At 43.3% G+C, this 25,342-nt stretch overlaps 1 protein-coding gene across 2 annotated transcripts in view; it reads left to right on the plus strand.

Moving 5' to 3' along the window:
* Nucleotides 1-607: 607 nt before the first annotated feature.
* The window catches only part of Asrgl1 (asparaginase and isoaspartyl peptidase 1), a 37,731-nt gene continuing 12,996 nt past the window's right edge, over nt 608-25,342 (plus strand). The window contains exons 1-2 of one of the 2 annotated variants that reach the window (XM_020179218.2): nt 608-750; nt 1,286-1,486. In XM_020179218.2, the coding sequence (XP_020034807.2) occupies nt 1,297-1,486 (190 nt within the window). In that variant the 5' untranslated portion in view covers nt 608-750; nt 1,286-1,296. Of the gene's footprint in view, nt 786-1,285; nt 1,487-25,342 lie in introns of both variants that reach the window. The other variant, XM_020179220.2, reaches the window with a different exon arrangement.

Genomic DNA, 25,342 nt, shown 5'->3' on the forward strand with positions numbered 1-25,342 from the left:
GACAAAAGCAGAATCTAGGGCAACTCTGGGTGAATACAGGCGTTTGGCCCGGTCACCAGGGATGTCAAGTCTTTAAGAAATACTCAGAACCCGGTGGCGGGGCGGGGGGGGAAGGGAGGATGCGGAGGTCAACGAAAAAAAGGGCACTGGTAGGTAGAGGGATTTAGAGCTGGGATTGTAAGCCTCAGAGGCAGAAGTGAATAGAGGTTATCAGCCTCTCGGCGCACCCACAGAACCAAGCCGATGACAGGCGTTTCTGCAGTTTATATTTCCGTTCTTCGCAAAAGATTAAGGGAGAGACAAGTAAAGGGAAACTATTGTAATTTTGAAAAACTAGCAGGTCTCAGTGCACGCTGCGTTGCTTTTTGATTTGCAGTTACAAAACTCTGGCACACCACCAACCCGATCACTAGCCCCATCCTAACAGGAACCGAGGACCCCGCGTGTCACTAGGGGGACCCAATGGGTGACAGGCCAACGTCGTCCGTGTCCTGAGAGGCTCACGGCGCGGGCAGGGAGTGGACAAGACTCAGGTGCTAGAAGCGTGCGCGGCGGGCAGGGATTTACGGTAACTCGGGGGCCCCGCCGCCCCGCCCTCGTGCGCCCCGCCGCCCCGCCCTCGTGCGCAGGCGCGGAGCCGTTGTGGGCCAAGCGGTTGCGGACCGAGCGGTTTGCAGTGCCGGGCAGGCTGCGGGCTGGACCGAGCGGCTCGCGTAACACCCCGGAGTCCGCCTTTCCGCCGTGCCTTCCGTAAGTCCGCGGCCCCGCAGGAGCAGCCGCCCGAGGTGCGCGGGTGTGAACAACTTGAGCAAAATCACGCATTTTACCGAAGGTGCTGAGCACCCTGCCTTGATGCTGGGTGCTCAGTGCGGAAGAGCGCCTAGGAGGTCCTGACCCCCCCGCACAGCGGAGCACCTCCCCGGGGGGAAACCGAGGCCCGACGTGGACCCCTGGAGGACTCCACTCTGGGCCCAACATGGAACCGAGACTGCTGGTCTCCGAGGAAACTGAGGCCGGGGGTGGGGGGAGCCTTGCGGAGGGGACTCGGCTCTGAACCTCAAAACCACTCCTCTCCCACCAGGCCAACAGGTGCCCCCAGCGCGGGGTGGGGGTGGGGGCGGGGAGCAGAGAATAGTACTGGAGGTCAGGGGGTCCCCTGGAGCTTTTCATGCAAAGTTCAACAGAGCCGCGCCTCAAGAAATTGCCCCAAGTAGAAACTGGACTTTATCCCCCACTCCGCTCCTCCCCCGATCCTGGTCCCCAGCGGCCTCTTCTTGATGCCTAGGCTCGGTCGACATGAAACCTGTCGTCGTAATCCACGGTGGCGGAGCCAGCAACATTTCCACCGAAAGGAAAGAGCGAGTGCGCCAGGGCATCATCAAAGCCGCGAAGGAGGGCTACAACATCCTCAGACAGGGAGGCAGCGCGGTGGACGCTGTGGAAGGAGCCGTGACCATCCTGGAAAATGATCCCGAGTTCAATGCAGGTACACTGACTAATGCCAAATCAGGTTAAGCGCCCTCCTTGAGGCAGACTCTGTAAGGTGTCAGGGACTAACAATTGGCTTTGTGGTAAAACTAAATAGCTAGAGGGAGAAAAAACAGTATTTTAATTTTCTCATTCCGTGTTGATCAAACTGTTTTAAAAGTTTTTCATTCCATTGACTTGCCTTTTATTTAATCTACTTCCTAGAATTCACATACCAAAAGACTTTTTTATTACATCTTTTTGGGAGATTTGGTATAGACAACTTTACATACCATAAACTGTACCCTTTTTAAGTTTTGAATAATGTATACAGGGCTGGAGGCGGGGCTCAAGTGATAGAGCACCTGCCTAGCAAGCCTGAAGCCCTGAGTTCAAGCCCCAGTTCCACCAAAAAAAATTTTTTAAGTATATACCTATGTAACTACCAACACAACCAAGATTTAAAACATTTCAGTCATCTCCTGTAATATTGTGAGATTGTGAGAGAGTAAGAAATAATGTATTTGGTCTCCAACCCCACTTTCAGGCACATAGCCACAAAAACCCTTGTGATTTCCTAAGCAACAGAGGTGCTGGGAGAATTTTTTATTCTATTATTTGGTCTTTGACCCCAGCTCCTGACACAAAGCATCTAATCCCTTTAGAGTTTCCTGGGTGATGGGAGTATCTTTCACCCTAATGAGGTGACTCTTGGTGGGCTCCTAGGTAGAGACTGGTCCCTATGCAGACCAAGCCATAATTAGAAGCTTGGAATTCACAACCCCTCCCCCACCCCATCCTCTGGGAAAGGAAGAGCAGCTGAAAGTAGTTAACAATCCATCACACTCATTATGAAGACATACATAAAAATCCCTGAAGATAATGGTTGGTAAACACACTCATATACCTGGAGGGTGGCAAACCCTAAGTCCGCAGACATAGAAGTCCCTAACACTGAGGTTTGCATAATAAACTGCTAAGTGTGTCTCCCTGAGTTCTGTGAGCCGCTCTAGAAAATTAATCAAGCCCAAGAAAAGGGGGTTGTGGGAGCCTCTGGTTTGCAGCCACCTCGGGCAGAATTTGTGGGAACATACTACTCATGATTGCCCCTAAAATGGGGGGAGGTAGTCTTGTAGAACTAAGCCCTTAACCTGTGGGATCCCACTCCGTAACTTCAGGTAGATAGTGTCAGAAGTGAACTGAATTGTAGGACACCCAGTTGGTATCTTCCAGAGAATTGATGGGGGGTGACCCCACACTTGTGGTGTCAGAAGTGAAATATTGACAGTGAGTGAACCCTCAAAAGTTCGTTCATGCCACATTGCAATTACACCCTTTCAGCCCCTGTGCTTCTGGCACAAAAATCAGTTTGCGATTTCTAGAATTTCGCATAAATACAATTATGGAATGTTTTCTTTTGAATTTCATTTCTTCCACTTAATCCAACCATTTTTTTAGAATACTAACATCATAATGAATATGAGTGTTCACTATATACCAGGCAATGGTCTAAGAAATTTGCATGATTAACTCATTTAATCCATATTGTAATCCTGTGAGTTAGGTATAATTAGTATGCTCGTTTCTCAGATGAGAACATTAAAGCACAAAAAAACTGACTTGTTAGAAAACATTTATTTTCTTTTTATTCTAAAACAGAAAACCTAAGAGCTCAAGATTAAAGTAAATTCTTGGAATTACACCATCCACCCAACATCTGTCAGGGAAAAGAATTTTAAGAAATCTTAACCAGTTGTCAAATATTTACTGAGTATTTGTTTCATCTCCTTCACTCTGCTACACACTCTAACACTTAGAAAATTTTCGTAAGTCAGTTAGCTGCCCACAAAATGTGAGGTAAAAGTGTGCAATACCAGAAAGGGACCAATGTTGCCAACAGGGGGAAGCATCTGCCAGTTGTATGGGGATTTGCAAAACCTTATGCCTTTTAGCAGTCAGGGCTCTTGGCTGACAAAGCCTCACTTCTGGGACATTGGTTTGAAGCTACTCATTTTGATCTACCTGTCTGTAAGCTAACAGGATTCTCCTCCAAAGGCCCCTAACGGATCCTTCCTCCAGTTGAGGAACTACAGATTAGAGAACTCTTTGCTCTGTAGCCCAAGGCCTGCCATCTAAGTGTCTCTCCTCTCATTTACAGATGACTGCTGTTCAGCACACTGAGGGAGATAAATAGCACTGAAAAGAAGGAAATCAGAAGCAGGGGGAAATGGTGGGGCTGATAACAGCACACTGCCTACCTTGGCTCTCTTGTTCCATTTGTTTTTTCCGGATGAGTTCAATACAAGCAAATGGTCCCAGCAGCCTCTGCTATAATCCTCTAGAATGTGATAACTTTGTACAAAAAGCTGACTCCAAGTAGTTACTGAGTTCCATGGCAATAATTAGCATTCGTGACACCTTATCCGAATCTGTAAAAACATTGTCTGTGTTTTTATTAAAACTTGTTCCATAATACTTAGTTAATGAAAAAGTACTTTATTTGTTAGATGTCAACACTGTAAAAATTGAACTTTGAGATTTGAGTGATAGATTTTTTTTTTAATAGGCTAGGAGGTAGCCTCATTCATTGCCTAGACTAGCCTCAAACTCCTGAGCTCAAGTGATCTTCCTACCTCAACCTCCTGAGTAGCTGGGATTATAGGGATCACATTATTATGTCTGACTTAAAAATATTCTTTTTTTAATTGTTTTTCCCTCTTTTTTTATTGTTGAGCTGGGTTGGGGGTACATTGTGGCAATTTATAAAAGTTTTTACAATATATCATACTTGAATTTGCCCCCTCCATCATTCTCCTTTATTCCCCCCCCATTCCTGGAATAGTTTCAACAGGTATCATTTTTCCATTTACATGTATGTGTACACAGTGTTTGCACCATATTCACTCTCCTACACCCTTTCCCTACCTCCTCCCCCTCCCAGTGGTACCAACCCCCCAAAAAGGACCTGTTTTGCCCTTCTGTTCTCTGATTTTTGTAAAAGGAAGAAAACTGACATTTTTGTTTGTTTAAGATAGCTACACAGGAAGTATCCTTGTGACATTTCCATATATATATATATGGCCCAAATTGGTTTGTCTCCTCTATTTTTCTCCTTTCTACCTTAGTCCTCTTCTTTTGATAATTTCAACAGGTTTAAAAATTCTATTTTCATTCTTATATAGAGAGTATATCAACCATATTCATCTTTTAACTTCCTTCTTTTATCCCCCCCATCTCGTATGTGACCTCCCCTTAGCATGACCTGTTTTTTATAATATTTCTGTATTTGTATCAGGCCTATATTCACATGTTTCTCATGAGAGAGAACATGAGGCTTTTGGCTTTCTGAACCTGGCTAACTTCACTTAAGATGATATTCTCCAGTTCCATTCATTTACCTGCAGATGACAAAATTTCAATCTTTTAGCTGAATAAAATTCCATTGTATATAAGTACCACATTTTCTTAATCCATTCATCAGTCAACTTAGAAATATTGTTTAAAGACTCACTTACATTGGCAACCAAATATGAACCTTTGTATTTACTGGAGTTGAGCAATATTTACTTAGCACTTCAGATACTTATTCTCTCTACAGTTTGATATTATAAACTGTCAAAGAGTCTTTGAGATAACAGAATTTTTTCTTTATCCACTCTGAATTCCTTATAATATCTGTAACTCCTTATAACATTTATAGCTCCTTTATTATCCATAAGGTAAAAAAAATATGATGGGGGGTCTACAGATTTTTGGATTTTTTTGTTTTGAAGACTCCTAGGTGACTCTGGGGTGCATCCAGGTTTAAAATCCAGTCACCTTAAATACAATGCAATTTTAATGGTTGTGGTTTTTATCTAGTATAATTTATATAGAATAATATCCTCTTTTTTAGCATATAATTTCATGACTGTGACAAACACAGACATGGGTTAACCACCCTGACTTTGTCACATCCCTTTGAGTCTATATCTGCATTCACCCCAGACCTCCAGCAACAACTAATCTGTTTTCTGTCCTGCTAATTTTGCCTTTTCCAGAATGTCACAAATGGAATCATGTGATCCCAGCCTTTTGAGTCTGGGATCTTCTCTTATCATAAGTGTCATCCATAGTGTTGCAGGAATCTCAAATAGAACGGGACACCGAGGCAGACCAGCAGAAAGCAACCTTTTATTGTGTCAGCACAGACTCAGCAGACCCGAATCCAAAGTCTGAGCCCCGAGAACAAAGCGATCTCACCTTATACACCCTTGCAAGCAGGTTACAGAAGCAAAAAGCAAGGTCTAACCCATATATGGTTGCATGCAACTCTATTGCCTACTTCACCCCCAGTGCTACATGACCTTCCTCATGTTTAGATTCTTTAAGTTTTATCTCCCTGCTATGCTGTCCCCTATCCCCTGCTACATTATTAGGACACAGACTTGCTTGCTTCTTTTCTGGCTCTCCTCCCTGCTACATTATTCTCCCCTTTGATGCTCGGACCCACCTATGTCCAAAGAGCATCATCCTGATTTAGGGGTTTATATTTCCACAGCATCATTATATGGGCAGACATTTTTCTTCTATAGTGGCCTCCATATGGTCCTGATAGACCACAGTTCTGGAGAACCAGGCAGGGTAACATCAGACAAACTCCCAGGATTAAACCCACCGCTCCTTTCAGAGTTTTGAATCCCCCCAGGGCAGAGAACCATCTGCCAAACAAATTGTCTGGGTCCCATCCTTTTCACACCTGTATGAGTACATGTGCCATCTTTCTAATATTAGTGGCAACTTCCGTTACTGCTTGACCATTGTCATCTCTGTGGAGGCAACAGTCTGATTGGTTGAACTTGCCACTCCTCAGCTAGAAGATAATCCAAGGCCAGTCGATTTTGACATACAGAGGCTCACATTTGGGTCTGTTGCTTGGCCAGTAGATCTAGGGCAGAGGCAGTCTGATTGGTAATAATTTTCATGACTACCTGTAACCTAATGATTCTGTTGAGCACGTAGATAGGAGTCCAGTAACCCCAACTCCCATCATGTGCCCAGGTGGCTGGTCCATAGGTCTTGATAATCCTCTGGGGAGGCCATTCGTCTTCTCCCCATCTCTTTTGGCCCCCACTTTGAGGTCTCTCTTTATTCTCAGCCCCAAAGTTCAAAAAGGGGAACTCCCATCTGTTCCTCTTGGTGGTTGGGCAAGAGGAAGAACTCCAGATATGTACTATAACTCTTTATAGTACAGCTTCCCTTCCAAGTCCCAGGGAGTTCGGTATAAGCTCACTTCCCACATATCCAAAATAACCCATCTGGTGCCCTCCACCACCCCGGATCAGTATTGGTGAGGTTGTTCCAGTATTTGTCGATCTCAGGGACACCTCGGAATGGGTTCATCTCACCAGTAGTAGAACAGTTTAAGAGGCTGTCATTGGATGGAGAATCATGACATTGGGGACTGTTTTCTGATGGGGGCAATGTCCAATACCATTTAGGCTCATCGGGCCACCAGGTTAGATTAGTCCCATTCCAAGAGTGTACCCTCTTACAGGGGGTTTCCCCCACCCACTTTTCATATTCTAGCCTGGTTTTTTTGGTACATTCTTCCCCAATTACCTCTGAGGTAAGAATCCAGGTCTGAGGTCAACTATTCTCTTGTCTAGTTATAGATTGATTCCACAATAAAAGTTGATAAGCGTTTAAAGTGGTCCCTAAAAGGCCATTCCTCATCATGAGGGCACCTCCACACACCCAACAGTTTGAGACATTTAGTTCTTTAGCAGTCCTTTTTTCCAGGTCTACAAAAAGTTTTTTTCCTATTGTTGGGAGGTCTAATCCTCTGCTTAATTCACGTCTGATTTTATTATACAGTGGCCCAGCACTTTGATGGGCAGCCAGCCCCCAGTCTGGGTACCTTTGACACTCAGTGTGTTGTCTCTCTAACAAGTTGTTTCCAAGATAGGTCCTCCACTCCCCCACCATCAGAGCTTCTCCAATATCCCAGGTAAGTCCAGAAGACATTCTCCCCACTTTCCATGACAAATGTAGCCTGCCTTGTTTCTCCTACTCTGAGACTTCCAATTTTGCCTACCAGCAACCTCGCAAACCTGAGGAGTGTAGGATGAAATGTAATATCCAACGTGTTGGTGGGTGTATAATACAAAGTATGGCTGTGCAGAAGTCCCAGAAAAGGCTCTGTTGTAACATTTAGTACATGGGGGAAACCTTGCAAAAGGTAAGGTCCAAGTGTGTAGAGGAAAACAGGTGCATCCCATGTTCGAGTTTCCGCCATGTATAGACTAGTCGGCTTCCAGAGTGACTAGAGCAGGGCTGTTGTCCCATGGATTGTGGTCCCCTGCTGTCTCCTGGGGAGCAGAGTTCTGCTGTGGAAGGGCATGGGCATTTCAGAAGGTGATCTTGAACAGTGAGGCAGGGTCAGGGATGCATTTCCATTCGAGAGAGACTAGCTTTACGTGGCTGTGGTGGATCCAAGGAGAAATCTCTGCAACTTTAACTGCTGTGGGAGTAAACAAAATATCAACAAAAGGGCCTTTCTAATGAGGGTTTAATGGTTGGACATTTCATTCCTTTACCCAGATGGCATCCCCTGGTCTGTAAGGGTGTGTGGGAGTTGTCAGGCTGACAGGAAGTCTCTCCCAGACCCAGTCATTGATCTTTGAGAGAATCAACCCAAGGACCTGCATCTGTTGCCTCAAAGTGAGGTCACCTATTTCTTTGCGATCCCCCCATATGCTCTTGATTAAGAGGGGTGGGCATCCATAAAGAACTTCAAAAGGTGAAAGCCTGTCTGCTCCATGGGACTAAACCCAATCCTCAGTAATGCTATGGTTAGCAGATGGGTCTCCTGACACAGTTTTTCCAACTGTAACTTTAGGGTACTATTCATATGTTCTGCCTTTCCTGAATTCTGGGGGTGGTAGGCCGTATGCAACTTTTAGGCGATTCCTAAGCCCTTAGCTACAAGCTATACAACCTTGGCCACAAAAGCTGATCCATTACCCAACCCAATAAATACAGGTATTTCAAATTGAGGGATGATTTCCTTTAGCAGACATCTGGCTACCTCCCAGGCCTTTTCAGTCCACATGGGGAAGGCTTCCACCCATCCTGAGATATTTGCATCCTCAAGCTCATGGCATTTTAGTGAAGTCCACGATCAAGTTTTTAAAAGGAGTTCCACCAAACCTCTGCACCTGGGGAGGCGTCCTTGGCCCTTGTCTGGGGTTATTTTTGGCACATAGGGTACATCTTTCACATACTGCCTTACTTATGCTGGAGTGTTTAGGGACATGAAAGTGCTGGGCCAGGATGGTCTCAAGGGCTGTTCTCCCTGAATGAGTTCCTTTGTGGAACTGCTTGACTAATGTAGGAGCCAGTGACTCAGGAATGGAAATGCGGCCATTGGCAAACTTCCACCATCCATCCAGTAGAAAATTTCCCTCCTCAGTCTTAAAGCAAGCCTGCTCTTGTGGTGTGTACCATGGGACCCATTCAGCTAAGGGACATGGGAACAAGATAGCCATCAGGACAGTCAGGGCTGGTCCCCTTGTGAGGGCCACTTGTTTGGCCTTCCTGTCAGCTTTCCAGTTTCCCTGAGCAAGTTTTGCATCTCCCTTTTGGTGCCCTCAGCAGTGTATAACTGCCACCGGTTTAGGGACCCATACAGCATCTAGCAGTTTGAGAACTTTTTGCCCATACTTGATACTTTTTCCTCCCAAGTTAATGAGTCCCCTGTCTTTATATAAGGCCCCATGGACATGAGTGGTTGTGAAGGCATATTTGGAGTCAAGGGTAGATGTTTACTCATACTCCTGCAGTGAGCTGGAGTGCCTGCATGAGGGTGACAAGTTCAGCCTTTTGTGTAGAAGTCCCAACCGGCAGTGGGCCAGCCTCAATGACTGAGTCCAGAGTCATCACCGCATACCCAGCAAAGTGCATGCCACCCAGGACAAAGCTGCTGCCATCTGTGAAACAGTCAACATCTGGATTGCTGATAGGCTGACTGGTTATATCTGGCCAGCTCAAGAAAACTTCATCCATAACCTCTAAGCAGTCATGCTCTGGGGAACCTGAATCAACCGGCAATAGGGTGACCAGGTTTAGAGTTTTAACAACCTCCAGTCGGATGTGTGGGTTTTCACATAGCCTGCTCTGGTATTTGACCATCCAAGAGTTGGTCAGCCAATAATTTCCCTAATACTCCATGAGAGTCAAGATGGAGTAGGGAACTCAGACAGTGAGTTCTTGCCCTATGGTAAGCTTGTCTGCTTCTACCACCAGGTCAGCAGTAGCTGCTAGGGCATGCAGGCAAGGTGACCAGCCACAGGCAATGGCATTGAGTTGTTTTGACATGTAAGCCACCAGACAATGCCAGGAGCCTAGGAGCTACATCAGGAACCCAATAGCTGTCCCCTTTCACTCATGAACACACAGGAAAAAGGGCTTCAACACATCTGGCAGGCCTATAGCAGGGGCATTTGGGAATGCCCTCTTGATTTCTTTAAAGGCTTTCTCTTGTTCTTCCCCCTCATACTAAGAATTCCCCTTTCTCCCCACCTGTGGCTTCATAAAGGGGTTTCGCCAAGAGGGAGTAGTTAGGGATCCAGATTCAGCAGAAACGTACAGCCCCCAAAACTCTCTGATTTGCCAGCAGGTCTTAGGGGCTGGGATGGAACATACAGCCCGTTTCCTCTCAGGGCTGAGCCTGCATGCCCCTGGGACAGGTGAAAGCCGAGGTATTTGACAGTGTTTTGGCAAATATGGGCCTTTCTCCTAGAGACTTTGTATCCTGCCTCCCATAAAAGAGAAGGGAGGAGGAGAGAACATTCCATATAGTCCTCCTGAGTTGGTCCAGCCAGCAGGAGGTCATCCACATACTGGAGGAGTGTGCAGTCACCATGCTGGTCAGTTGAGAATGCTTTGAGGTCGGATGCAAAGGCAGTTCTGAAAATACTGGGCAAATTTTTGAGACCTTGTGGCAATCGAATCCAGGTTAGTTGCCCCTTTTCTCTATTATTGGAATTTTCCTACTGGAGGGCAAAAATAAGCTGGCTCTGTAGGGCCAGGCAGATGCAGAAAAATACATCCTTAAGATCTAGGCAGGTGAAAAACTTTGCCTCAGCTGGGACAAGGCCTAAAAGCATGTTTGGATTTGGGACTATGGGGTGCAAAGTGACAGTCGCTGAATTTACTGCCTGGAGGTCCTGAACCAGCCTGAAATCCTCAGTTCCTGGTTTCTGGACTGGTAATAAGGGGGTGTTCCAGGATAACTGGCAAGGTCGAAGGATCCCATATTTTACTAGTCTGTCAAAGTGTTTTTGAATTCCGACCTGGGCCTTGCAGTAAATGAAGTACTGTTTTTGGCTGATGAGGGGTGGCTCCCAGCTCTAGTTCCACCACTACTAGGAGCACATTTTAGGCCAGACCTGGGGGGAGGGGGTAATCCTCATCCTATACACTGGAAATCTTGAAGGGAAGCTCAGGAATCTCAGGAGGCCTTCCCTTGGGCATAGAGCCACCATTCCTCTTTTTGTGCAACCATAAGGATTAGAGTCTTTGCCTCAGGTCCTCTCAGATTTAAGGCTGCTATGCCATCTGAATCAAAAGTTACCTGTGCCCTCAGTTTGCATAATAACTCCCTGCCCATCAGGCCCATGGGGCAATCAGGGAGATAAAGGAGCTCGTGCCTTACTTCATTACTCCCAAGATTGCATTGTCTGGACACTAAGAAGGGACGGCAGGTCCAGTCCCCTGTAATCCCAATAATAGTTGTATGCTTTTTGGAAAGGGGGCCCACTAGTTGGGTCACAGCTGAATGTTCTGTGCCCATGTCCACCATAAGATCAATGGGATGGCCCCCTATTTTCATTCGGACCATAGGTTCCTGGGGGCCCAATAGAATGGAGCCCAGACTGTCCTAGTCCTCCTCATAGCCTTCCAGGCCTGCCAGCCTGACAATGTTTTCCTCCCAGGGACCAGCCTTTCTGCAGTCAGGCTGATACTTTCCCCTGACAATTTAGCCTCTGCCTCTGGTCTGGGGGGCCTTCTGGGAATCCCTGGCCCATTGGGGACATTTATTCTTCCAGTCCCCTTCCTGATGACAATAGGCACATTGATTTGGCCCTAGTTCCTCCCTAGGGTGGGGGCATCCTGAGGGGATTGGTCACTGTTTATGGTAATTGCTTTTGCCTCTGCCTGGGTTAGTTTTCCAGGGCTCACCTGACTGTTCAGCAAGGGCTGCTGCAAGGAGATCCACTTTCCTTTTCATCTTCCTGTTGGCCTCCCATTGAGCATCCTGATCTTGATTGACAAAAACCTTTGTGGCCACCTCCAGAAGCTGGCTGGTGTTCATTCCAGCGAATTCCTCTAGTTTCTGCAATTTTGCCCTGTAGCCCCCTGGGCCTAGCCAACAAAAGCAGCATTAATCATCTGCTGGTTTTCAGTGGCTTCCGGGTCAAATGGGTGTACAAGCAGAAGGCCTCACATAAACGCTTATAAAACTGGCTGGACCCTCATCTGACCCTTCTGATGTCTTGTTCATGTTCATGGCCTTTTTCCCCTCCTTCCCTTTTGTCCCCTAAAAGTGCGTCTCGGTCATTCTTAGGGTCCTGATGGGGTGGTCCTCAAGGAACTGAGCCGAGCATATGCTTGGCATTTAGAGTTCCCTTAGGGGCATGATTTCTAACTGCTTTAGAGCTGCCAGTGTTATAAGACACTGCTCTTCAGTATTAAATAGAGTCAGAAGAAGTTGCCAATGGTGTGTCCAGGCGGTTTTGTGAGTCTGGATGATAGACTGCATCAAATCAATCAGGACCTGAGGCTTTTTCATGAAGGAGGGAGTGTGATGTTTCCAGTTCAGGAGGTCTGTGGTGGTAAAGGGCTGGTAGACAAATATCCATCCTCCTTGTATTTGGCCTTCCTGGTCATAATACACTGGGCCTTAGACCTCCCTCAGGGGCACCTGCAGAGTGGTGGGAGTCTGAGGAGAGGAGGGGTCCTTGGAGAGTCTGGTTGGATGCCCCCAATTGAATGGGGGATGTGGGGTGAGCACTGGCAGACTCGGAGTGGGTATGGGGTCCATAGGACTCAGGGAGGCCAGGGGAGTTGAGGCCCCAAAGGCTTCTGGGCCAGATTTTACAGTTGTGACTGTCCCTCAAGCTTCCCCATCCAATGTTGGAGGCAGGGGTGCAGAACTGGGTGTGCCGGTGGCAGAGGTGGATAAAGTGACACACAGGGTGGTGGTATTTCCTCAGGTTCCTCAGCCAGTACAGGCTCCTTTGCTTTCTCGCTACACTTGGAAGTTGCTGCCACCCTAGCCACCATAATCCTACAGGCCTCTTCCAGACAAGGCCTCACCCATGTGGGCCGGCTGAGGACAGCATCCTGCCAACAGTCAATATAGGGAAACTGATCTGGGTGCCCAGGCTTCTCTACAATTACCCTATAAACTTCATTAACCACAGTTTTATCTAGTGACCCTCTGGTGGCTACCCTATTCCAAAAGCAGGCCAGTCTACTTCACAAAGGGCCTCAAGCCTTTTAGGAGTTAACTCCATAGTCTCCATTAAACCCCTTTTTTTAAAGTTATTAATCACACACTCCAAGGGAGTGTTTTTACTCTGATTTCCACCCATCTCCTCCTGTTACCAGACGTCAAGACAGACACAGAAGGGTAGGAGTTTTGGAGGAGTGGTAAAGGGGGATCCTCTTCTCTAACACACAAGGAAAAACAATATACACCCCTTATTGGTGACCTGGACGTAGTCACCCAGCCAGGAACTGCACCTACACAGGGTCCTCACTTGCTTTGTCCTTCAGCTGCTTCGCTCACAGGGATTTAGGCATCTCTTAGCTGTAATGAGTCCATATAAACCCTGGACCAGAGGCCCTGTTAGGGCTCACCCTAGACCATATGAGTTTGCCACAGACCACTGGATCAGGACTCCACACTCAGTTCGTAGCCAAGCTGTCTCTCGTTCACACATGTTCACATGCAGGCCTCCACCATTTCCACCCCACAACTAGGAGTCATGGTTTTGCTTTCTCTCAAAGTTACTCAAGTGACCCCAGGAGTTGATCAAGTTCCCCTTCTGCCACCTTAGGGGCAGGTCTAATATTTGAACCCAAGTTCTTACCAGTCTGACAGATGGCACTCCCCTCACTGGTTCCTGCACCTCACCAGGTGCCATCATATGTCCGAGGCCCTCACTCCAACTTGCCAGTGGACAAGTCCCTCCTCTCCATTGGTGCCTGGCAGGATCACTTCTCCCAGCAGTCCAGGGGACACCTCAGTAACAAGGGAGGTGAAAAACCACCATCTCCAAAATTCTGGACACGAGCCCCCAAAAATGTTGCGAGAATCTCAAACAGGGACATGGGACACCAAGGCAGATCAGCAGGAAGCGATATTTTATTGTGCCAGCACAGACTCAGCAGACTCGAGTCCAAAGTCTCAGCCCCAAGAACAAAGGGGTCTCACCTTATATTCCCTGGCAAGCAGGTTACAGAAGCAAAATGGAAGGTTTAACCCGTATATGGTTGCATGTAACTCTGTTGGCTACTTCACCTCCAATGCTGTGTGACCTTCTTCATGTTTAGATTATTTAAGTTTTACTCCCTGCTGTGCCGTCCCCTCTCCCCTGCTACATTATCAGGACACAGACTTGCTTGCTTCTTTTTGGCCCTCCTCCCTACAACAATAGATCTGGGTATCGTAGTTTATCCCTTCTTATAGTTGAACAGCGTTCCATTGTCAGATACACCACAGCTTGCTTGGCCATTTACCAAATGAAGAACTTGTTTTATCTGGGACCATTTTAAATAAAATCACCATAAATATTATACGGGTTTTTGTGCAAACACAGTTTTTATTTCTTTTGGGTGAGTACATAGGAGCTGGTTCACATGGCAAGTGCATATTTAACTTTATTAGAAACTGCAGAATTTTTCCAGTGTGACTACTATCTTCCATTTCCACCAGCTTAGAGCCTTACAAGGACTGGGGATGTTGATATTTTTTAGTTTAGCCATCCTAATAGGTATGCAATTAAATCTCATTGTAGTGTTAATTTTCATTTTCCAAAATGGCAAACAATGTTGAGCGTCTTTTTATGTGTGTTTTTTGTGTCTGCATTTCTTTTCAGTGAAGTATCTATTTAAGTCTTTTGTCAGTTTTATTAGTTTTTCTCTTATGACTAAGTTATGAGTTCTTATATGCTCAAGATAAAAATATTTCTTCAGATATGTGAATGTAGTGTGCAGATACTGTCCCCAGTATGTGGCTTGTCCTTTCTGTCTCTTAGCATTGTCTTTCACAGAGCAGAAGTTCTTGATTTTTGTAGAAGACAAATTTATTCATTTTTTTGCTGCTAACGGTTCATGCTTTCTCTGTCATTGTAAAAATATTTGCTAACTCAGGATTACAAGCATTTTCCCTTTGTCTTCTAGAAATTTTAGCTCTATTGTCTGTTTTAAGTAAGTTTTTGTCTATGCTGCAGAATGTGTATTAAAGTTCAATTTTTTGCACAGTTGTTCCTCTACAAGTTTTGAAAAGGTATATCAGAAAAACAAATTGTTTTTCCTTTCTATACCCATAAAACACTCTGGTCTCCCAGTATTTAGGAGATTTTTTTAATCAACCAGTTCTCCAACTTTCTGAACACCAATTGGGTGTCCTACAATTCACTTATGACTTTAACTACCTGAAGTTAGTGTAGACCCCACAAGTTAAGGCCTCAATTCCACAAAACTTCTCCCTGCTTCCAACACCAGTTGCAAATAGTTCTCCAGAGTGCTCAAAACTTCTGTTCAACTTGTCAGGGGTTCCTGTGTTCTCCTCCTTAGGTTCAATAATATGCTATGACAGTTCACAGAATTCAGGGGAACACTTAACTTGTGTTTACTCATTTTTATAAAGAAAATAATAAAAGACAAATTACCAGCCAGATGAAGTGGTACACTGGGCAAGGTCTAATCAATTCTGACAACCATCCACCAGGATGAGAGTCAAATCCTGCTACCGAATTTGCAGGTTCTTTTCCTACTTGGTACCATTCCTAGGGAACCAAACAGTTCTGGTCGGAGACAGGAAATCTATCCGATGGCCAGTGAATGGGGAAGACAAGCTCATGCTCTAGCAAGTCTGGCACCTGAGTTTTTCCTAGGGCTGAGTTCTGGGAGAATGGCACGCAGGACACCATCAGAGCTTTTCATGGAGAAGGGAAGAGATTTCTAGGAATCAGGGTTCTACCACGTTTCCCTCCTAATTTGGGCATCATTGATCTGTCATGGTGCCAGTAGGTATGTTTGTTATCATTACAGTGAGACTATAATGGTCACCTGGAGTGTCAGCTTAGCGTCAGTCTAGACACCCCCCTTCAGCAGCTGTGAGTGTGTGGTAACTGAGGTCAGCCTCTGGGAGAATGTGGTTACCAGCATCAGGCTTTAACTCCTGCAAGCAAGCAGCATCTGACTGACAGTACAAGGAGTATCAGTAATTTGGGGTTCAGGCTGGTGAGAATCCCATAGGTTAAGGACTTGGTCCCACAGCAGTGTCCCCCACTTGCCTACCAGGACAGTTCACAAAACTCAGAGAATCACATTTGCCACTTTATGCTATTAATGGAGCATATCATAAAGGAGACACATCAGTGAAATAGCTATTCAAGTCTTTCATTGATTTTTATTGTTTTCCTTATTTTTGAGTAATAAGAGTTCCTTATATATTCTAGACATAAATCTTTTGTTGATATATGAATGTGGTCTTCAAATATTTTCTCCCAGTTGGGTCAAAAATTTTTACCCACACTGCCTATTTCTGTCTTTTAATTAGCCTATTTAGAATATTTATATTTTAAATAATTATTCATATGTTAGGGTTTAAGACCGCTATTTTTAGTGTTCTGTTCACTCTATTTTTGTTTTCTCTTTCTTGCCTTCTTGTCAGTTACTTGAACATTTTTTAGAATTCCGTTTCATTTTACCTACAGTGTTTCTTTTTGTGTAGATTCTAGGTGTTTGTTCTAGAGCATGTTATATATGCATAACTTACCACAATATAAGAATGTCAGCATTTTACCAGTTTAAGCAAAATGTAGAAACCTTATCTCTCTATATAGTCCCTTTTCCCTTCTCCACTTATAATTGTCTTAAGTATTTTCTGAGTACACACTGAGAAATATTTTAGACAGTGTTGTAATTTTTGCTTTACCCGGCAAAAATAAGTTGGAAAACTAAAGAAGAAAAGGAAAGTCCACTATACTTGCCCATGTTTTTACTCTCTCCTTTGTTCTTTCTTCTTGGTATTCCAAGATTTTTTCTTTTATTGGTGCCTTTCTGTTCCAAGAACTTCTTTTAGCCATTCTTGTAAGTTACATCATTGGCAATAGATTCTTTCAGACTGAATGTTTGTGTCCCCTGCAAATTCAAATGTTGAAGCCATAACCCCCAGCGTGGTGATATTTGGAGATGGGGCCTCTAAGAAAATCATTAACATTAAGTGAGGGCATAAGTGAGGAGCCTGGATCCAGTAGGATTCTCATCCTTATATGAAAAAAAAAGAGAGGACCAGAAAGCATGTCATCTCCCTCTAGTCACAAGAGGCCTTGTGAATGCACAGTGAGATGGTAACCAGCCATAAGACAAGCCTTGAAATGAAACCTATCTTTTGGGCTCCTTGATCTTGGACTTCCCAGCCTCCAGACTGTGAGAAACAAATTTCTGCTAAATGAGCAATCCAGTCTGGGGTATTTTGTTATGACAGCCCAAGCAAACAGTGAGGTCTAAAAGTCTCACGTAAGATTAATGCTGGTTTCATATGAAGAATTGCAAGGTGTGACTTGTTCTTCTGTGTTTCTTACTTTCCACAGAACTTATATTTGCAGAATATCAATAGATCTGAATAAATAGGATAGATGTGATAGACAAGAATAGATATGATAGCTAAGAATAGATGTGACCCAGGCATCAGTGGCTCAAGTCTATAATCCTAGCTACTCAGGAAACAGAGATGAGGAGGATTGCAGTTCAAAGCCAGCCCAGGCAAATAATTCATGAGACTCTATCTTGAAAAACCCCATCACAAGGGGGTGGGGGCAGGGGGGAAGAAATGACCCAAGCATTGTATGCACATATGAATAATAAAACAATAAAAATTTTAAAAAAAAACCCATCACAAAAAAAGGTCTGATGAAGTGACTCAAGGTGTAGACATTGAGTTCAAACCCCAGTACTGCAAAAAAAAAAATAGGTACATTCTTTCCTTACAAATGTTTGGTAAGATTTGCTAGTGAAGCCATCTCCATTTGGAGGGGTTGTTTGTTTGCTTTTTGTTTGAGTTGGTTGGAAGGTTTCTAACTAAGAAGTCAGTTTTTCTAATAGATTTGAACTATTCAGGCCACCTATTTCTTCTTTGAGTGAGCTTTGTCAGTTGTATCTTTAAGGAATGTTTCTAGTCCATGTAACTTGTTGGATTTATGGGCCTAGAATTATTCACAGAAGTTCTTTAGTCTTCTTTTAGTCTACAGGGTCTGTAGAGGTTTCCCCTCTTTTGTTCATGATACTTGTAAAGTGTATCTCTTTTCCTTGGTCAATCTAGCTGGAGTTTATCAAGTTTATTTTCTTTTAAAAGAACTAGTTTTGGGAGCTGGGGAAATGACTCAAGAGGTAGAGCACCTACCTACCAAGTGCAAGGCCTTAAGTTCAAACCTCAACACTACCACCAAAAAAATAAAAAGCTAGTTTTTGGTTGGTTGGGGAGAGCATGATTTTGGTTTGTTCTTGTTCTTATTCTCGGTTTCATTGATTTGTCTTTATTATTCCTTTATGAGCTTGTTTTGGGAATAATTCATTGTTCATTTCCCTGTTAAATTATTAATTTGGGGCCATTCTTTTTCTTTTTGCAATTCTGGGACTTGGATTCTGGACTTCATGCTTGTTAGGTAGGCACTCTACTGCTTGAGCCCCACCTCCAGCCTCCATTCTTTTCTGATATCAGCCTTCAACACTTTAAGTTTTCCTCTATGCATTGCTTTACTTGCATCCTACACCTTTTTCCATGTGGTCCTTTCACTTTCATTCAAAAGATGCTCTAGGGCTGGCAGAGTGGCTAAGCAGTAAAACACTTGCCTAGCAAGCACGAGACCCTGAAATTCAAACCCCCAATACCATCAAAAAAAAAAAAAAAACACAGATGTTCCAGTTTCCATTGTGACTTACTGAACCATGGGTTATTTAGAAGTGTGATGTTTAACTTCCAAATATTTGTGGGTTTTTCAAATATCTGATTTTTAGTTTAGATCAAAGAACATGATATGTGTAATTTGCTTATTTTCAAACCATAAGATTTATTTTTGGCCTAGAATGTGGTCAATCTTGGTAAATATTCCATGTGCACTTTTGTGTGTGTGTGGTGCTGAGGATTTAACCCAGGGTCTTACATGCACCGGGCAAGCACTCTACCAATTGAGCTAGTCCCCCACCCTTTTTTATTTTGATTTTGATTTTTAAGACAGAGTCTTTCTGCTTCCTCTGTCTGCACTGGCCTCAAACTCATGACCCTCCTGCCTCCCTCTCCCAAGCAGCAGGGATTATAGGCATGCACACCTAGCTTCCAGATACACTTTGGAAAAATGTATGTCCTGCTGTTATTGAATGGAGAATTGTCTAAATCTCAATAAGGTTAACTTGGTTGATAATGTTCAGATCTTCTCTGTCCTGGTTTCCTTTTTTATCTTTTGTGTGTGTGTGTGTGTGTGTGTGTGTGTGTGTGTGTGTGTGTGTCTGTGTGTGTCTGTGTGTGTCTGTGAGTCTGTGTGTCTGTGTGGGGCGATGCTGGGGGTTAAACTTAGGCCTCGCCATGTTCCCACTCTTTTTGCTTTTACTTTGTTTTTCAGATAGAGTCTTTTTTTCCAGGCTAGCCTCAGACCATGATCCTCCTACCTCCACCTCCTGAATAGCTTAAATTATAAGTGAACATCACCACACCTGGCTTCTTTTTGAGAAAGGGTCTAGCTAGCTTTTTGCCCAGGCTAGCTTTGAACTGTAATCCTCCTTTCTGTACCTCCCAAGTAACTGAAATTACAGGAGTGATCCACTATTCCCAGCCTGTCTCTTTCTATTGATTACTAAAATAGAAGTATTGAAATAGTTTTTGACAGTACTGGTATTTTAACTTGACAGTACTGGGGTTTTAATTCAGGGCCTCCCACTTGGTAGGCAGGTGCTCTACCACTTGAGCCACTCCATCAGCCCTTTGTTTGTATGTGTTCGGTATTTTTGAGATAGGGTCTCACTTTTTATGGCTGACCTAGAACCATAATCCCTCTGATCTCTGCCTCCTGAGTAACTAGGATTACAGGAATGCGCCATTGGCACCCAACCAAGTATTGAAGTCTTTAATGGTAATTGTGAATTTGTCTGTTTCTCCTTTTAGTCTCAGTTCCTACTTCCTGTGTTTTCAAACTCTGTTATTAAGCAAATAGATTATTCTTTTGTGAGTTGATCCTTTTATTATTATTTAATGTCCATCTTACTATTTAATGTTCCTTATATGAAGTACACTTTGTCGAATTTTAACACAGCTGCTCCAGCTTTCATTTAATTCATTTTAGCATTTTACCATTCTTTTATTTTTAACCCATTCGCATTTTTATATTTAAGTGGATTTCTTATGGGTAGCATATACTGTATCTTACCTTTTTGTGCAATTTGACACTCTGCTTTTTTGTTGGGATGTTAAGACCATTTACTTGTAACACAAATATTCGATGTGATTGAGTATAAATCTCTCATCTTGCTGTTTGTTTTCTGTCCATTCTATCCAGTCTTAGTTCCTTTTCCCTCTTTTTCTTTTTCTACCTTTCTTTGGGATAATTTAAAACTATATAGAATTCTATCTTATTTCCTTTATTGACTTAGTAGCTAGACTTTTTTTAATTGACTGTTTGAGGGTTTGCCATATCATCTCCAACTTATCCTAGTGGACTTTCAAGTAACACATCACTCCATGGAGTACAGGGACCTTACGGCAGCATACTTCTCTTTCCCCTTTCCTAGCCTTTGCACCATTATTCTCGTATGTTTTATTTCAGTGTATGTTAAAAATTGCCTCTATTTTTGTTTTAAATATACTATAAAGAGGGAAAACTATTTATATTTATTTTCATGATTTCCATTCCAGTGCACTTTATTCCTTTGTGTGTATCATGTTTATTGTCTTTACTACTTTCCTTCTACCTGAAAGCCTTCCTTCAATGTCTCTTGTTTTTTTTGCTCATCTGATATAAATGAATTCTTTCATGCTTTTTTGTGTCTTGGAAAATTCCTGGCTTTCATTTTTGGAAAGATACTTTCACTAGTTATAGAACTCAACTTGGCAGGTTTTTGTGTCTGTCAGTGCAGTAAAGATGTTTTTCCACTCTCTTCTGCTTGCATTGTTCTGGTAAGAAGTCTGCTATCATTCTAACCTTTCTTCTTCCTCATGTGGCCTTATTCTCTGGCTGCTTTTAAGATTTTTCTCTTTGTCATTGGAGGCACGGCTCAAATGGTAGAGCATCTACCTAGCAAGTGCAATTCCTTAGTTCAAACCCCAGAATGATGTGCTGGAGTGTAGTTTTCTTCATATTTGTTTTCCTTGAAGTTCATTGAGTGTCTCAGATTTGTAAGTTGACACTAAGATTCCACCTCACCCCTGTTAGAATAGCCATCATTAGCAACACCACGAACAACAGTTGTTGGCGAGGATGTAGGGAAAAAGGAACCCTCTTACACTGTTGGTGGGAATGTAAACTAGTACAACCACTCTGGAAAAAAATTTGGAGGCTACTTAAAAAGCTGAACATCGATCTACCATTTGATCCAGCAATACCACTCTTGGGGATATACCCAAAAGACTGTGACACAGGTTACTCCAGAGGCACCTGCACACCCATGTTTATTGCGGCACTATTCACAATAGCCAAGTTATGGAAACAGCCAAGATGCCCCACCACCGACGAATGGATTAAGAAAATGTGGTATCTATACACAATGGAATTTTATGCAGCCATGAAGAAGAATGAAATGTTATCATTCGCTGGTAAATGGATGGAATTGGAGAACATCATTCTGAGTGAGGTTAGCCTGGCCCCAAAAACCAAAAATCGTATGTTCTCCCTCATATGTGGGCATTAGATCAAGGGCAAACACAACAAGGGGATTGAACTTTGAGCACGTGATAAAAGCGAGAGCACACAAGGGAGGGGTGAGGATAGGTAAGACACCTAAAAAACTAGCTAGCATTTGTTGTCCTTAATGCAGAGAAACTAAAGCAGATACCTTAAAAGCAACTGAGGCCAATAGGAAAAGGGGACCAGGAACTAGAGAAAAGGTTAGATCAAAAAGAATTAACCTAGAAGGTAACACCCACACACAGGAAATCAATGTGAGTCAATGCCCTGTATAGCTATCCTTATCTCAACCAGCAAAAACCCTTGTTTCTTCCTATTATTGCTTATACTCTCTCTTCAACAAAATTAGAAATAAGGGCAAAATAGTTTCTGCCGGGTATTGAAGGGGTGGGGAGGAGAGGGAGGGGGCGGAGTGGGTGGTAAGGGAGGGGTTGGGGGCATGGGGGAGAAATAACCCAAGCCTTGTATGCACGTGTGAATGATAAAACAATAAAAAAAAAGATTTGTGAGTTGATAGTTTTCATCAAATTTGAAGCTTTTTATCCATTCTTTCCTTGAATTTTTTTGTCCCTCCATCTCACCTCTATTCTTGAGTACTTCAATTATAACTATTATGCTGCTTGCAATTGTCCCTGAGCTCAGTGATACTCTAATGACAGGGTGTGGCCTCAAACCCACTATCTCTTTCCTCACCCTCCCAAATGCTGAAATTACAAGCATGTACCACCACACCAGGCCATCTTTTTTTTTTTTGTTGTTCCTTTTTTTTCCTGTCTTTTTTCTGGTTTTTTATTTTATTTGGGGTAGTTTCTATTCCTGCATCTTTAAATTAATTAATCTTTCACACTGTAACATCTAATCTAATGTTAATCCTGTTTGACTGTTTTTCATTTTAGACTTTTTTAAACTTGAGGTCTATTTGGATCCTTTTATATTTTATTCTATGTTCTGGCACATATGCAATATAGTTATAAACGTTGTCTGGACATATTTGTAAGCTATTTGTTATTTCTGAGTCTTTTACTATCTATTGATTTTTTTTTTCCTCATCATGGTCAGGTTTTCCTATTTCTTTGTGTAGTAATTTCTTTTCTTTTTTTGAACTCAGGACCTTGCACTTGCACTTGCTGGGCAGGCACTGTGCCATTTGAGCCAAGCCTCCATCCATTCTTGTGCTGGTTAATTTTGAGATAGGGTTTGCTTTATGCCAAGGCAGGCCTGGACTGCAGTCCTGCTATTTATGCTTTCCCATGTAGCTGGGATGGCAACGAGCCACAGCACCAGCCAGTGGTTGAGATCATGTCTTGCAATTTTTTTGCCAGGACTGACCTCAAACCCAGATCCTCCTAATCTCTGCCTTCTGGGTAGCTAGGATCTACAGACATAAGCCACCATGCCTGACCTCGTGACATAATTTCTCATTGGATGTCAGGCATTGTGAGTTTTATGTTGTCAGGTGCAGGGTATTTTGTTGATGCTATATCCTTGAGCTTTGTTCTGAGAAGTAGTTAGGTTCCTTGAAAGAAGTTTGATCCATCTGAAGGTTACCTTTAAGTTTTCTTAGATGGAACCAGGATAGCCTTTATTCTAATTGATTTTGCACACAGACACACACACTGACACAGAGACATACATAAACACACACTGGCACAAGACACTTTTGAGTCCTATACAATGTCCCATGTGTTATGAGGTTTTTCCCCTCCAGCTTGTATGAACATGAAGCATTCCCAGCCCTTGTGTGCTTCAGAGATAGTTTCACCAAGTCCTTTCTTGTGGCTCTTTCCTTTGCCTCATGTGGTTGGTTCTCCAAGGTTTCATGTGTTGGAACTTGGTTCACAATTCTAAGAGGCAGTGGGACCATTAAGGAGTAGCGACTTGTGCGAGGTCTTTAGGCCATTTCGGGAGTGCCCTTGAAAGCAATCAGCACAGGCCTCATGGGACCCCTGTGAGTCCCCAGTTGCACTCTGGCTTCCTGTCTTGCCATGTGCTTTCGCTCCCATATACACTCAACATCATGATACCATTCACCCAAACATGTTAGCACTAGGCCCTTGAACCTCTAGAACTAGTCTTAATCTCTTTTCTTCATAAGTTACCCAGCCTCAGAAATTTTGCCACAGTAATAAAAGACTGACCAATACACAACACACACGTGATTAGTAAATTTGTATTCCCCCTGCCCCTCACAAATTCCAGCCCACCCTGGCTTCCCAAATTCTCTGCTGTTTCTCCTCAACTCAGGAAAACTGTGGATTTGTTTGAGTTCCCCTTCTCCACTCTGAATTCTGGAAACGGGGTAGAATGCTGAGGCACTTGTAGAGCACTGACTTTTGTTTTTCCTCTCATAAGAATCATCATCCTGTAGGCTGCTACTGAACAGTAACCGTTTTTACAAGTTTTGTCATCTTTCCAATTATCTAAGTCCCTCTGGCTCTGCCTTGGCTACAGGTTGACACAATTTAACATTCCATGAACTTCTGTAATGGTGTATTTCTTGACCTTTCAGCTGAATTCAAAACTGTTTTTGAAAGTTATTTCTGAGGCTGGGGTTGCGCTCTCAGTTATAGATTGCCTGCCTAGCAAGCACAAAGCCCTGAGTTCAAACCCCAGTACTGCCAAAAACAAAAAAGAGAATCATTTCTGTTCCTTTCCACTAGCTAAGTACTTACTAAATGCACCTCCGATTGTGGGAGGAGTAGCCTTTTTATTTTATTTTTACCCATGAAGCTTATCATGGTTTCTGACACACTTCCTAGTATCTTATTCCCCAGTATTTTCTAATATGCCTCATTTTGTGTACATTTGTTTACCTTTATACATTTTGTGTAAATGTATAATTCTGGGGCTTAATAATGGAGAACTTGCCTAGCATGTACAGGGCCCTGAGTTTGATCCCCAGAACCAACAGAAAAAAGAAAAAGAAAAGTAATTCTGTTGCACTTGCATCTTTTTAATTCATTCAACAAATAGTACAGTATCCACTATGTAATACAGTATCCACTATGTAGTCGTTTAGTAGGCAATATTACAATATTTTTGTAGCCGTGATATAAGCTTTTCTTTTTTTAACACATACTTAGCTAAGCAAAGAGCATTGCCAGAACCCAAACAAAGTAAGATTCTCAGGTTTGATTTTCTTGCTCAACCTTGGGCAAGAAGTGGAGTACATTTCCTCTAAATAGCAGAGCACCCCATTCTCTACCCAAATGACAGTTTATAATTATTAAAAGATTAAATTATTGTAAATTATTAAAAGATTAATTTTAATAAATTAATCTTGCTTAAATTAAAATTTCCCAGTTTAAACTAGACACTGGTGGCTCACACCTATAATCCTATCTATTTGGGAGGCTGAGATCAAGAGGATCACGGTTCCAGGCCAGCCCAGGCAGGGAGTTCACAAGACCCCACCTTGACCAATAGTTGGGCATGGGTCCACACCTGGCACTCCAATCTAAGCAGGAGGCTGAGATTGGGAGGATTGTTGTTCCAGGCCAGCCCAGGCAAAAAAGTTAGCAAGACCCCATCTCAGCAGAAAAACCCTGGACATGGTGGTGCATGCTTGTTACCCAGCTTCTGTGAGAAGCTTAAAGTAGAAAGATCATGGTCCTGGCCGGCCTAGACAAAAAAAAAAAAAAAAAAAAAAAACCATCTCCAAAATAACCAAAGCAAAAAGGCCTGGAGATCTGGCTTAAGTGTTA

The sequence above is a fragment of the Castor canadensis genome, chromosome 1 (genome assembly GCF_047511655.1).
Source record: "Castor canadensis chromosome 1, mCasCan1.hap1v2, whole genome shotgun sequence".
NCBI lineage: Eukaryota > Metazoa > Chordata > Mammalia > Rodentia > Castoridae > Castor > Castor canadensis.